Source organism: Meles meles, chromosome 11, assembly GCF_922984935.1.
Source record: "Meles meles chromosome 11, mMelMel3.1 paternal haplotype, whole genome shotgun sequence".
Taxonomy (NCBI): domain Eukaryota; kingdom Metazoa; phylum Chordata; class Mammalia; order Carnivora; family Mustelidae; genus Meles; species Meles meles.
The window spans coordinates 63283572-63298412 of record NC_060076.1 but is presented as its reverse complement, the minus strand read 5'-3'; the positions used below and the strand labels follow the sequence as shown (position 1 = coordinate 63298412).

The window sequence follows — 14841 nt, the reverse complement described above, 5'->3', positions numbered from 1 at the left end:
TTAATGATCTTAACTATGCTTTAGGATATTTATCTGATAGTCTTTACGGGGGCAGTAAGGAGATTGAGATGATGGTCTTGCCTGATAAAGGTGATGGCAGGAATGGGAGCATCCAGCTTATTGTGTTAGGCAGCTACTTTACCACTTAAGAGAAAAGTCAAGATTGGGAAATTGAGTCACTCTAGGGCAGTAGTATGTCCCCTATATAGATGATGGCTTCTTACATGAGGTGTTCCCAGACAACAGAATTCTTTAGGCTGCTGACCCACAAGGGTACAACTTTGCGAAGCATGGACTAGAATATGTAACAAATTTGGGTGGATCATTTTTCCTTAGGAAGATTAGTCTAAACTAATATATTTGTTTAGTTCTGACAGTCCAACAATTCTTTTTTCCCCTAATAATAGTTTAAAAGTTTCTGTTGGTGTGATGATTAAAGTATAGATGAGCTAATGACATAGAATTTTAATTGTTCTTGATTATTTGCTGTTTGAGGAATGATCAGAAATGTTTTTGTTCTTTCATTTTAAACACTATGGAGTTTAAGTTGCCCCTATTGTGGTCTCATAGTCAGCACTACTTTTTCCTTTCTAGCACCATGACAACTATAACTTTAAAAGTTGACAGGAGGGGGGCGCCTGGGTGGCTCAGTGGGTTAAAGGCTCTGCCTTCAGCTCAGGTCATGATCCCAGGGTCCTGGGATCGAGCCCTGTGTCGGGCTCTCTGCTCAGCAGGGAGCCTGCTTCCCTTCCTTTCTCTCTGCCTGCTGCTCTGCGTACTTGTGATCTCTCTCGCTCTCTGTCAAATTAATAAATAAATCTTTAAAAGAAAAAAAAATTGACAGGAGGGCTGCAGGGCTCAGTTGGTTAGGCATCTCCTTTCCACTCAGGTCATGATCCCAGGATTCTGGGATCAAGCCCCACCTCGGGCTCCCTGCTCAACAGGGAGCTTGCTTCTCCCTCTGCCTGCTGCTCTCCCTGGTTGTGTGAGTGCTCTCTCTCTCTCTGATGAATAAATAAAATCTTTAAAAAAAAGAAATTGAGAGAGTTTTTAATATAAGCATTGTGTAGTCAATCCAGATGCCATTTGGAAGACTGTTTAAGAAGCGTTCTGGGCTGCTCTAGATGTAGTTGTTTACTAGATTTCCTTCAAATGGAATACACACTAACGATGAAATTCCTTAATGCGTAAGTCTTTAAAATACAGACTTCAATATTAGATCAACAAAAAGTGAAGTCATTTTGGATCAATAAAAGCACTTTTAGTTTTTAGTTTTAGTTATGACTTAATCCAAGACAAGATGCAAAATAATTGACCTTTGTTACAAACAGGGATTATTTATTAGAGAAAACATCCTTATCTTAAGTTTAATTTAAACTAATTAAAATCTTACAATAGAGAAGAAACACTGTTGTGTGGGGGAAGGAACAAAAATGGGTGAAGAGGAGTGGGAAATACAGTCTTCCAATCATGGAATGAGTAAGTCACAGGACTAAAAGGCACAGCAGAAGAAATACAGTCCGTGGTATTGTAATAGCATTGTATGGTGACAGATGGTAGCTACACTTGTGGTGAGCCCAGCATAATGTATAAATTTATATCACTATGTTAGATACCTGAGACTAACATTGTGTGTTAACTAATCAAAAAAAAAAAAAAAAAAGAACCACCACTCTTGATAATGTTAGTCCAGTTAATTTGTATACTCTTCTCAACTGATTTTTGAGTACTGAAATCAGATTTAGTAATACCAATATAAATTTGTAGCTAGTACAGAGATATTTGTGGTCCTAATTTATGTAACATCTCCTTCCTTTGGCATGCTTTTTTTTTTCCACATTTAGTAGACACTTTATACAAATTATAGTTTTCAGATTCTTTTCCAATGTTCCTTTTAATGATGGGCAATGATTTCACCTATATGTAATTTAAATGAACCTATATATACAGTGTGAAATTTGGGTGAACCCAGTAAGTGAACTTATTGTGCTGTTAGGATTTTAATTTTGAAATTTAAAAGCAAATTTGGGTATGGTGTTGATTGCTGATGGGAAATCAGACATGAAATATTTACTAAAATGATATTCTATAAAAACCTACAAGATAATATTGATGTTTATTTTAATACCATTGAATTAAATGAAACAATATTTCCAGTGCATAAAATCTTTTTTTATAATATTCTAGAGATTATTCAGTTATATATATAGCATGAGAATAGCCACATTTGGAGGTATTGGAAGCTCTAACTTTAAAATGATCAAGTGATGTAACTTGATATAACTTGAAGATGTACTATATGCACAGCTGCATTTGAGATATTTTGGCAGATATCTCAAGATATCTTGAGAGAGAACATATAAATTCATAACATTCTAATCAGATGTTCTGACTGTAAATTAAGAATTGGCGAGGTTGGGGCGCCTGGGTGGCTCAGTGGGTTAAAGCCTCTGCCTTCGGCTCAGGTCATGATCCCAGGATCCTGGGATCGAGCCCCACATCGGGCTCTCTGCTCCACGGGGAGCCTGCTTCCTCCTCTCTCTGCCTGCCTCTCTGCCTGCTTGTGATCTTTGTCTGTCAAATAAATAAAATATTAAAAAAAAAAAAAAAGAAGAAGAAGAATTGGCGAGGTTATACTTGGGTTTATGTATCTTAATGCTGAAAATCTTTTCCTGTAGGACAGAGGTGATGAATTCACATACACTGGGAGTGGTGGTAAAAATCTTGCTGGTAATAAAAGAATTGGTGCACCATCGGCTGATCAAACATTAACAAACATGAACAGGTACTCTTTATTGTTAGAATTTGTGAAAACTATCTATTTGGGCTTTGTATAAAAGTTTGATTATAGTAATATAATTTGTAACTTAGACTGTAGGGGAGAATCTTAAATTGAGAGTTAAAGATCTAAATTAAAAATCCCATTACCTGACCATATAATTGTTTGTAAGCATTCTTATTTCTTCATACTGTTTTTTAAATGATGTAATTCCCAGTCTTAATACATGTGTTTTGCATTTGAAAACATGTTGAAACATTTGAAGGAAGGGAACCTATATAAGAGAAATTGAGGACAAGGTGGCTGTCTGCTATCCCATAGGTCAAAGTTAGTTTTACTTGACACAGATTTATCTTTTAAATTAACAAACTTCTTTTTAAGAGACTCACCAATGTGAGATAGGTTTTAGTTTGGGAACCACATTTGTGGGCATAAGTGAAACATCAGATAAACTTAATCGAAACTACACTCAAGGTGTTTTTAGAATTTATAATAGTGTCTCAAGTGTTATAAAAGAGAATGTTTAGTTACAGAAGTGACCTTTTCTAAGTAAATACTTATAAAGCATTACAAAAGAGCCACCTTGTGCTGACCTTTGTTCTATAAATGTATTAATGATATTCCAGCTTCCATGGGAACAAAAAATGACTGTAAAATGTTTTATTTCAGACGTGCATGCTAATAGCAATAATAAAAAAGTGACCCAAACCAACAGATAGCACCTAGCACATTATAACTTGCATATGATAATTTTTTGATCAATTTCATAAAGTTGAAATTCTTATATCCTATCGTTAAGGGTGTTTTATGGATTATTGAGTAAAATGAGTATTTTTCTTTCTTGAGTCTAAATCACTCGGTTTTAAGTAGTGTGCCCTTAATTTTTGATTACCGTGTGAAATAAAGAATATACCAGTATGATTTCAAGAATTTGTTGCATACCAAATTACATAGAATCTGTTTTTATGTCTTCCTTCTATATTATTTCTGACAGTAGGATTATTTAACTGAACCAGCAGAGGAGACAGGTCAGATTTGCTGGTGAAAACATTCCTGAGGCAGGAGTCCAGTCCCTAGCTAGTTTTTCTCTAGCAAAACAGCATCTCTTCAGGAGGAATGATCTTAAAAGGAGTTAGAAATATTTTGATGTGTTTTTGTCAGTGAGAGTGTATCTTGAGTTTGCAAAAGGGCTTTTTCACATTTTCAAATCTGAAAAATATTTATCTTAATAACAATAGATTATTTTGCTTGAGTGAAATTTGTTTCCTAACTTCCTACACTTGTAATATACATGGTAAATATTTTCCAAGCTTTAAAGAATTTAATAGGTATAATCCTATATGCCATATGTTATAATCTTACTAGAAAATAATTAACAAGTAGTAAAAATGTATTGGAAGGTAGTGAATACAGAATATTAACTCGAAACCATATAGGATTGACTTACCATAGGGACTCTGACATCCATTCAGTTAATTTATACATTAAGCTTAGAGTACACATTGTGATTGTAGAGACCTCTGGGCAAAGATACCTGTATGTTTTATCAACATGAAAACCGAGGTGAAAGACCCTTAGCTCTGCTCCACATTGTACTCTTTCTTGACAAGTATATAGTCCAGTTCATTTTTGCTTCTCCATTAAGAGGTAGTTTAGCACCTGCTTCTTGCTTTGAGAAGTTTTTTTTCCTATTTCTCAGTTCTTTCATTTTATGAAACTGAATAGGGCAGGAAGACAACCTGGCCTTCCTTTACCAGAGCAGTTAGAAGCAATCGATAGAGCTGCAGAGTAATGTAAAGGCCTCTTTTCACCTAGTTGTTCTTAGATTTTTTTCACATACTTGAACAACCTACATACGTACGTGAAGCTAGAAGTGAGTTAATAATGCCAGTTAGTGGTGGAAATCATTCTGAATGAAGGTGCCTGTAAGCACCAAAGCATTCCACTCATTAATGTGAAAATAGTATTTGTCCTTTTCCTAGCTCTTTAAGATGAAGTATGTATATCTCAATAGGTATTACATAAATAAGATGGAATACTAGCCCTAGAAGGTTGGCTGCGTTTTCTTCTACCTCCCAGAGATTTAATGCATCTCCCTTTGAGATAAAAAAGATAACTTAGTAAACTTTATTTGACCACATTTATAAACTTTTTTAACAAAACACTTTGAGTTTATTTACTTTAACAATATAACTGATTAAGAAATCTGGGTAGATTAGACATTTCGTCATAAGGTCAATTTTTTTTTATTTGAGCCTACATAAAATTAAACCCTGGGAAAGTATTTTGTATCATATCTGAATTTACCAAATTGGGTATGTATGTGTTTTAACCTTACAAGTTCTCAATGGTGTCTTTTCACTTAAGTTAGGAAGTAGGTATCTGAGAAGAAGAATACTAATTTTAAATAGATTCTAGTTTGGTGGGGCTTTTGTGGGGGAGTTGTTTTGGTTTTTTGTTTTTGTTTTTTGGCAGGACTAAGTTCTCCCAGGAAAGGTCTTCTTACATAAGCTTACTGATTAATTACTGCTAAGTGAGTACATATACTAAGGGACCTTCAGCTAAATCAGGTGCTACTTCTCACTCATTGTTCCTCCTTGTTCACATGTCATAGTAAAAATAGTGATCTAGAGGAGCCGAAATCTCTATTATGATTTAACACAGGCATTTGAATGCTTCAGTTTTATTTAAACTTTTTACTCAAAGTCTTAAAACGATATTCTCCTATTAAACTTGTTCTTTAATAGCTTCTAAACATTAAGGATTCTCTATTGTCTGGAATGTGGAAAGTAGACCTAGAAAGGTCATTTGTACCTTGCTGACAAATTTATTTTCCTGGATTTCTTTCTACATTATTCCAGCAATTTACCTCACTCCCTTATCAAAAATAAATACTACAACAATCACTTGCTTTAGTTTTCCAGCTTTCTCCCTTCCCTCAACAAACGTTATTTTTAAAAAAAATTCCATGTATTTCTAGTTGTTTTCTATTATACGTGGCACAGATGTTATTACTTTCAGAAGAACCCTACAGGCTATCTGAGAACCAATCCCCTGGCTTGGGGGTCACATCAGAAAACTGATTTGTCTTCTCTGCTGGTGGGGGAAAGCATAATCCTATTATCTGGAATAATATGGAAAGAATCATAGAATCTTAACCATCAGGTAAGGCATAATTCACCTTTTAATTGAGCTAATAATGCGATTATATACTTAAAGATTACTTGGCATAAAGACTTTGTTTTATTTTTTTAGGGCATTGGCCCTAAACTGTGATGCTCCATTGGATGATAAAATTGGAGCAGAGTCTCGGAATTGGAGAGCTGGTAAGCCAGTCAGAGTGATACGCAGTTTTAAAGGGAGGAAGATCAGCAAATATGCTCCTGAAGAAGGCAACAGATATGATGGCATTTATAAGGTGCTCTATCTGGCATGACATCTTGTTAGTCACTCTTCCTGGGCTTTCAAGACAGGGCTGCCAAAGGGAACTACTACTCTGTTGGGGTGGGCTAAAGCAAACCGTAGATCACCTTAGTTGGTACTTCTACTTTTTCTGGAAACGTAACAGATATGTAAAGTGAGATTCTAACTTTGATACTTTTCTCTTAATGCTTATTTGAAGTCCATAAGAGCAGAGTTATATTATATTTTGAGTTAAACTTTTTATAAGTATATATTTTCTGTGATAAAACTATTTAAATAATGTAACCATTGTAGATACTGATTCTTATATCTTTACAAATATTTTAATTGTAATGGATTTTCAAAGCCAAGCACATAATAATTTGTAGAATAGGTCGTTTTCTTTTTTTAAAAAATGGAAATGTTTACTGCCACCATTTTATCTATTATGCAGGAATTTATTTGTGATCATAATCTTGTTAATATTTCAAATTTGTAGCAATGCGTACTTATATGGGAACTAACTTGGGAAATAAAGTCAAAACAATTAGTCAATATTTTGTATTTACTGTTTCTGTGACAAAGCAAGTATCTTTTGAAGTTGCATTTAGTTCAGTCAAGTGTACTTAAACTAGTAATATAAGTTTAAGGATTAAATCTCAAACTACTACAAAATATTATGATTTAGGTGGTGAAATACTGGCCAGAAATTTCATCAAGCCATGGATTCTTGGTTTGGCGCTACCTTTTAAGAAGAGATGATGTTGAACCTGCTCCTTGGACCTCAGAAGGAATAGAACGGTCAAGGAGATTATGTCTACGTTTACAGGTTAGGTTACATTTGTCTAGGCTACTTGTATGTTCATAAAAATGTGTACCTCTGTAGTATCTTTGTGCCTTAACACTGGATACAAGTCTTGGCTATTGATCAGTGGACTTTAAGGGGTGAGGAATGAAATCAGGGAAGTATACAGAAGGAAAACAAGTAAAAAGGTAGCATTCTAGGTGTCAGACTGCCCTAAGACCAAGAATTATGCCTGGGAAAAGCCAGGCCTTCAATGAAAAGTAAAATATTTCCAGTTCAATTTGGAAATGACTTGAAGAATGAGGGAGAGGGATACATAAAATTTACATAAGGAGGCCTTAAGAAGGGAAGTTTATCCTAGAGGGCACAGGGGGTGTGTCTCTGGTAGGGGAAGGGGGAGGTGGCTTGTAAGAGTGGTCTGCTTCCTACCCTTCTCACTTTTCCTCACCCCTTTTTTCTCTTCCCCCTCAAAGCTGCTTCCCTGTCCTGTCACCACCTTTAGTGCTTCGCCTTTTTTATTCCCCCTTTGCCCATGTTCAGCTGTTAACCCATATAAGACTGTTGGTTTTGTGTGCATAATGGATGGTATGGCTACATTCCCCGTCCACTGCCTATGCACCCTAGACTTTGTCCCTGACACTGACTTCAGAGCATGGTTTGAGTTCATCCTCCATCATTCCCCATTGTTGTGCTTCCTGTAAAGACTACCAGCTTTTCATTTCCCCTGGCTCTGCCCACACTGCATGTGTAGGGGCTGAAATATGGGCAAGTGTCTGACCACCCAGGCAGGTGAGTGTGTGTTTTCTAGTGCAAGTCTGTGTATGTTTTTGTTCTCTTTTTAAACTTGTAGAATTAATTGTTTCATTAATTAAATGAAACATCAGCTGTTAAAATAACTGCCAAACATAAAATAACTGCCAAAATAATTCTTTTTATAATAAAAAAAATAACTTGTTAAATCCATTTTTTAAAGGTTTTTTTCAGATTCATTGTCCAGCAGAGCAGTGTTCTAGATAGGTTCGATTTGAACAAAAGCATATAAAACAAAAGCATATAAGCCTATCTACTGTGGTAATTTACTATATTGATGGGGCCTAAAACATGTTGAGCTTTTAATATCAGTGTTACCAACAAAGCATGTCCCCCAAAAAAGGGTAGTCAGGAAAACACAAATAGGTAGACTTTATTCCTTAAAGTTCTTAGCTGATAAAGAATTCAGTAATTTAGTGGCTTTAGGTCTTCCAAAAGCCCCATCTCCCCACCCTCACTTATTTTGGGAGATAAGAAATTTAGTCCTTAATGTTGGGGAGGTGGGAGTTGTTTTGTATGGGTTTTTAAAGATTGGCTCCACAATTGAGTGTAATACCATCTATGTGAGTATTGTACTTTCCTCTGTGGTTGATCTTCACTTAACTTCATATCTAGATTGTTCTCTTCTTTAAACTTTTTAACCCACCTGGTCAAATCTTCTCAAAACTTGTCTTTCCTCTTTTAGATCTTAAACTAAAATCATTATTTTATAAGATAGAAATATCTTAACAGTTATAACTACATGGTTTTACACTGAATTGAGGATTTTAATAGTCTTTCTGTCCTTTAAGTGTTTGTTTCCTTTATAGAAGTCTCTCAGTTTAGGAAAAATATAGACTCTTCACCTCCCCCTTTTTAAATTTCTCAGCAACATCTAGAAACCGCTCCCCCCCCCTCCACTTCTCTGTGAAGCTTAAAATCTATATTGTGCTTTTTCCCCCATCAGTATCCAGTAGGTTACCCTTCAGATAAGGAAGGGAAGAAGACTAAAGGACAGTCAAAGAAGCAGGCCAGTGGAGCCTCAAAAAGGCCGACTGCAGAGGGTAGGTAATGATTGCAGACATAAGTTCTAAAAACACAGTTACTAATAAAAATATTAAGAGAATAAATTGAGAAACTCATAAGAAATTAAATGCGATATTTGGGAGTGGTGGAGAGACATGGAATTTATTGTATATTTTAGTAGTGTCAAAGCCAAAACAGTAGCAGATATAGTATTCTGAACTCAAGGGAAGTTAGATGCTGCCTTATTATGCAGGTTATCTTCATGCTAAACATTACTGGTGCCAGTTAACTCTTTGATCTCATAGTTCTGCTTGGAATCACTCATAAGTCTGCTTATATATTTTTAAATAAATCTAGATGATTGTCCAAGTGCCTCCAAAGTGTTAAAAACACCAGATTCAGCAGAAGCAGTTGAGGCTTTCCAACTAACCCCTCAACAACAACATCTAATTAGAGAAGATCACCAAAACCAGAAACTATGGGATGAAGTGCTTGCATCTCTTGCAGAAGGTCCGGTATGTAAAGGTTTTTTTAATTATAATGTTCTAATATTAACAAATAGTGAAAAATAATATTCTCTGCAAATCAGTCAAAACTTGACGTTTTTATGTAATCCTCTCAGCCAGTGCCACTACCTTTCAGAAGTAATCTAAAGTAATACCTAAATGCATTTAAATTGAGTTTAGGCCTCTTAGTTATTGGTTTTGACTTCTCTGTGCCTGAACTTACTCATTTATGTTGAAGGCACTGTACATGGGAAGAATTTTCAGTTTGTATAGCACAATTTAAAACCTATCGGGAAATTTTTTGCTGTAGTTCAAGATTATCTGATGGTGTAAATTTTAAGCAATTCAGCACACATTTAACCTAGTGGTTAAAAAAAATTTTTTTATTTATAGGGCGCCTGGGTGGCTCAGTGGGTTAAAGCCTCTGCCTTCAGCTCAGGTCATGATCCTGGGGCCCTGAGATGGAGCCCCACATCTGGCTCTCTGCTCAGCAGGGAGCCTGCTTCCCTCTCTCTCTGCCTGCCTCTGCCTACTTGTGATCTCTGTCTATCAAATAAATAAATAAAATCTTTTTTTAAATTTTATTTCAATACTTTATATGTTTTAGATTTTTTCCCATTTTTTAATAATCATGAATTTTTTTTTTTAATAATCATGAAATTTTAAAGTGAAAAGAAATTAAAACTGATGGGTTGATTTTGTGTTAAGCTGTATTTTGCAAATGAAGCTTTCTTGTCCCGTCCCAGAAGCTGGAATTTTCAAATGTGAATTGTCTATTCCTTCTTTGTTCACTTGCTTTTATTATGTCTTTAATTTTGCTTAAAATTAGAATATCCCATTTCATTAGATTACAAATCCCTTATTAGGTGTAATACAGTTACTTTTCTGGGTTTTTCCCTCCATGCAGCTATTATGGGTGAGCTTTAGTATCCTCTCTTGAATTTTTATCCTGTCATCTTCTAGTAATTTCTTCTTTCCAGTGTTCCCTTTATTTCTGTCCATTTGTTAGCCAGAACTTCTCATGTGTCTGAAATGGGGTTAGTTGTCTTTCTGTCTAAATTTAGAGAGCACTCTCAGTTTTTGTGCTACTTTTTATTTGAAAAATAGTCATCAATATTAAGAAAGAATCTTCCCTGGTACAGTTTTTAAACATCCATTTATTTATTTATATATTCATTTATATATATTTATGTGTATTTTAAGATTTTATTTTTAAGTAATTTCTACTCGCAGTATGGGACTCAAACTCAGAACCCTGAGATCAAGAGTCACATGCTCTACTGACTGAGCTAGAGCCAGCCAGGCAGCCCTGTTTATTCATTTTATTTATTTATTTATTTATTTTTGCATAATCTCTACCCCCAACGTGGGGCTCAAACTCACAACACCAGGATCAAGGGGCTCATGCTTTACAGACTGAGGTAGCCAGGTGCCCCTAATTCGTAAACTTTTAGAAATGGGTGAGATTTATCAAATACCTTTTTATTTGTATTTTGGTTTTTTGGTGGGGGGGGGGAGGGGCATGGGTGTGGTGGGTTGTTGGGGGAAGACAGAGAGCCAGAATCTTAAGCAGGCTTCACATGCAGTGAGGGGAGCCCGATGAGGGGCTTAATCTTTTGATGAGTATGAGAGAGCCCATTTGATCATCTTTGCTTAAGATGACTCTACCTTTTTTTTTTTTTTTTTTTAAGATTTATTTAAGAGAGAAAGAGAATGTGTGAGAGCACAGGGAAGGGCAGAGGGAGAGAGAAACTTAAGCAGACTCCTCACTGAGCTCAGCCTGATGTGGGGTTTGATCTCAAGACCCTGAGATCATGACCTGAGCAGAAACCAAGAGTTGACACTTAACTAACTGTACTAACCAAGAGCCCCAAGATAGCTCTTTTATGATTTGAGTAAACACTGGCATCAGGGAAATAGGGATTTTTAGATTGAAGTAAAATACCACAGAAAATAATTCTAGGAAAATAAATGTGTTGATTCTTCAGAGTATTAAATACTACAGAGTATTAGTACTTTTATTTTTTTAGCTCAAAAAATATTGAGGTTTCACAACAACGGAAGATTGAATAAATGATATGTTTTCATATACTGACATATCACCCAGCTTTTTTGAAAAAAATCTGTATGTAATGACTGAGACAAGCTGTCCATGATTTTTTTTTCTTTCAAGTTTTTATTTAAATCCCAGTTTGTTAAAATATGTCCATGATTGTTTTAAAGGGAAAAACAGTAATCTCTTTAATATGAGGTTTAACAGGAACGTTCACTTTTTAATACCACATATTTTGATTTTGTACCTCTTCCAGTCCAGTTCTAGGATTTAAAATAAATGTGTTTATCTTAATGGAATGGAGTTTCTTTAGTTTTATATGTTTGTTTACGGCTATCATCACTTTTTTTTTAATACAAAACGTGTTATAGTGACAGACATTTTTTTCCCTAATTACTTAGAATCTTAATTATATTTTATTAAATGCTAACCTTTTTTTCTTCCCTTGGATACCATTCTAGAATTTTCTGAAAAAATTGGAACAGTCTTTTATGTGTGTCTGCTGCCAGGAGCTAGTTTACCAGCCTGTGACAACAGATTGCCTCCATAATGTCTGTAAAGTAAGTAGATTTCTTTTCTCATTTTCCCTTGTTTAGGACAAGAGGGTACACTAACCTCTAGACATGTTTTTAGCATGTAAAGCATTTTTCCATGCAGCAGAACAGTTGTTGAACCTTGTAAATTAAGAAACATTTCATTACATTTTGGCGGTAATGCTTGTTTTAATTCTACAGTAATAGTTAAATACATATAGTTGAGGTATTCTATCATGTTTGGAATTACTGAGGTTGAAATGGATAAGAAAGTAATGTGTTGTTGATGTTTTCTATGTTAGAGCTTATGTATGTTTCATATATTATAGTGCAAACTGAATTCTATCCACATAATGGAATCTAAAACAGATTCTGTCTGGCAGCATGCCCAGAGGAGCTGAATATTATTAGTGTGGTGTAAAGGGAAAAACTGAGTTTTAGTTACACCAAGGTTGGAATCCTGCTCTACTGCTCAGTGGTTGTGTGCCCTGACCTAATTTCTGAACTTCAGTTTCTTTTGTAAAATGGAAGTTCATTTTGTAAAATGGAAGTAAAGCTTCTGCATATGTTTGTGCCTGACTTATATATTTCTGGAAGACACATTCTACATTTAAGTGATTTGATGAAATCAAATCTAGTTCTAACCAGGGGAATCCTAAGTGTTTTTTTTAGGTATTCTTCCATGAAAGAACAGGATTAAAATCTAACCTAGAGGATGAGTCTAGTGGAAACCCTCCATAAATTCTGACACTCTAATTTTATTGGATGAGGAAATCAAAAGACATAAAAGTCATTTACCTTAAGTCTCACAATATGTGCTAGAAGTGGAACTTGAAGCCATGTCTATAGACTAGTTTTCATAGTGCAGATTTGGCTTTTACAGTTGTTCATCTTAAGTTTCTAGTTCCTATCTAAAAGCATAAGTTATTGACTTTTCTGCATATTACTACTTTTATGAAATTGGGTATGTTTTTGTTTGTTTTTTGGTTTTGCCTTAGGATTGCTTACAGCGCTCCTTTAAGGCTCAAGTTTTCTCCTGCCCTGCTTGCCGGCATGATCTTGGCCAGAATTATCTCATGATTCCCAATGAGATTCTGCAGACTCTACTTGAGCTTTTCTTCCCTGGCTACAGCAAAGGACGATGATTTGTCTACTTCTACTGTGTTGCTCTTGATGGCTTTTTGGACAATAAAGAATCTAAAATGGTTGGGGGGAGGGAGCGGGAGGGTGGAAGCGCAATGGTGGACCATATCTCTCACGTTCTGAAGCAGCTAATCCTCTTTCCTACATAGCCATTATCTTGTGTGTGTAGTAAGAGGCCCATTTCTCAACTGTCTTTTAAATATCAAAAGGTAGTTCCTATCAGTAACAACTAGTTTTAAATGAGTAAAAAGTCAAAGCCTCAGCTCTAGTTGATATCCAAGTTATGATTTATTTTGCAACTACCTCAGGACAGAAAAGACTTATGGGGATTTTTTAAATCATTGAGTAATTAGTTAAATGAAATTTTAGCTACGCACTGCCTCCCAAATATTAGTTGTGCCTGGTTTGTGTAATTTGATTTTACAGAGGAAATGACACTCAAGATCTTTGGAACGCAGCTTCTGTATTGTGCATAATACATTTTTAATGTCTTCTTCCATTACAATGTGTTTTGCAAGGACGGGTTCATTTTTTAGCCCATTTTGTGACCTCCATTGTGCTTTTTTCTGGTGTTTTATGCAAGTTGACTACTAATGACTAATGAAAACAATATGAATGCATTGTTGCTGCATTAGTGTAATGTGGTGTGGTTTTGCACTTAAAAGAGGTATTCAGATGCTCTAGTTGTAAATGTTCATGAAAAGCCTCTTCTGTACTAGTCAAACTGCTTTTAGTAAGTCTCACCAGTGGTTTTACATCTGCAGAGCATTGAGGGCTGGGCTGACTTTTGAGAGGACTGAAATTGCTTCATATTGTGATCCTAAATTTTATATTCATTATATTCCCCAAAGTATACCTTAATAAATATTTTATGACCAGAAAAATAGCTCATCTTGCTTCACTTTTTTGCATTTGTCTGGCTTATAGTACATATTTTTAAGAATTAATCATTTCCAGAGTATTTTGTTGTCTATTTTAAAACAGACATTTTCTTTAATTCTCTATCCTTGATTTTTGGTAATACAAATTAGAGTGAAATCTTAAACACTAAGGATAGGTTTCACCCTGGGTTTGTTTGTTTTTTGTTTTTTTTTAACTTTTCCTAAATTGGAAAAATTTTCAAAATAAGTACCCAGTGACTGTTCTTTTATCTATAATAACTTCAGTCTTGCATTCAGTTTTAGTATTGTTCGTGCTACTTGTTTCACAGCTGTTAAAAAACGTCTTTCTAGTCTCTGAAAGTATATTGTTATATATTCATCAGAGTGAAGTTTTAATGTTTGTTATATTTTCATCAGAGTAAAGTTTTAATATAAAAAGTTAAATATGAGAAAAATATTTCTAGCATCTGAAAGTATATTGTTACATTTTCATCAGAGTAAAGATTTAACATCAGTTTCCCTGCTTCTGAATTCAGAGCAACATATAGCGCCAATATTTATTGAATATTGCTTTGCACTAGTCACCTGTATGTTTCTATGTGTATTCATTTCATCCTCCTGACAACCTTTAGAGGCAGGTGCTATTATCCCCATCTTATGGATGAACATCAGAGGTACAGAAATGTTAGGAAACTTGCCGAAACTCGTATGTCAAGGAAGCGGCACAGTTGTGCTAGAAACAGGCAATCTGAGCTCACAGATGCTGGCAGTCTATTACTTCCGGGCTATCTAAGCTCTCAGATTTGAATATAAGCCAAGCTAGTTTGGGTGCTTTTCCTGCCTTCAGTTGAATTCAAAATCAGGTCCTGGGGATCACTTAACAGCGTAGTGACTGGAACTGTTTTTACTTAGGGCTAGTTATGG

The 14841-nt window shown here is 35.2% G+C and overlaps 1 protein-coding gene across 1 annotated transcript in view; it reads left to right on the top strand.

The window, feature by feature from the left end:
• The window catches only part of UHRF2 (ubiquitin like with PHD and ring finger domains 2), an 86263-nt gene extending 72343 nt beyond the window's left edge, over positions 1–13920 (top strand). The window contains exons 10-16 of the mRNA XM_046022490.1: positions 2679–2785; positions 6035–6197; positions 6870–7010; positions 8743–8839; positions 9159–9316; positions 11822–11920; positions 12892–13920. Of these exons, the coding sequence (XP_045878446.1) occupies positions 2679–2785; positions 6035–6197; positions 6870–7010; positions 8743–8839; positions 9159–9316; positions 11822–11920; positions 12892–13038 (912 nt within the window). The 3' untranslated portion in view covers positions 13039–13920. The remainder of the gene's footprint in view (positions 1–2678; positions 2786–6034; positions 6198–6869; positions 7011–8742; positions 8840–9158; positions 9317–11821; positions 11921–12891) is intronic.
• The last annotated feature ends 921 nt before the right edge of the window (positions 13921–14841 follow it).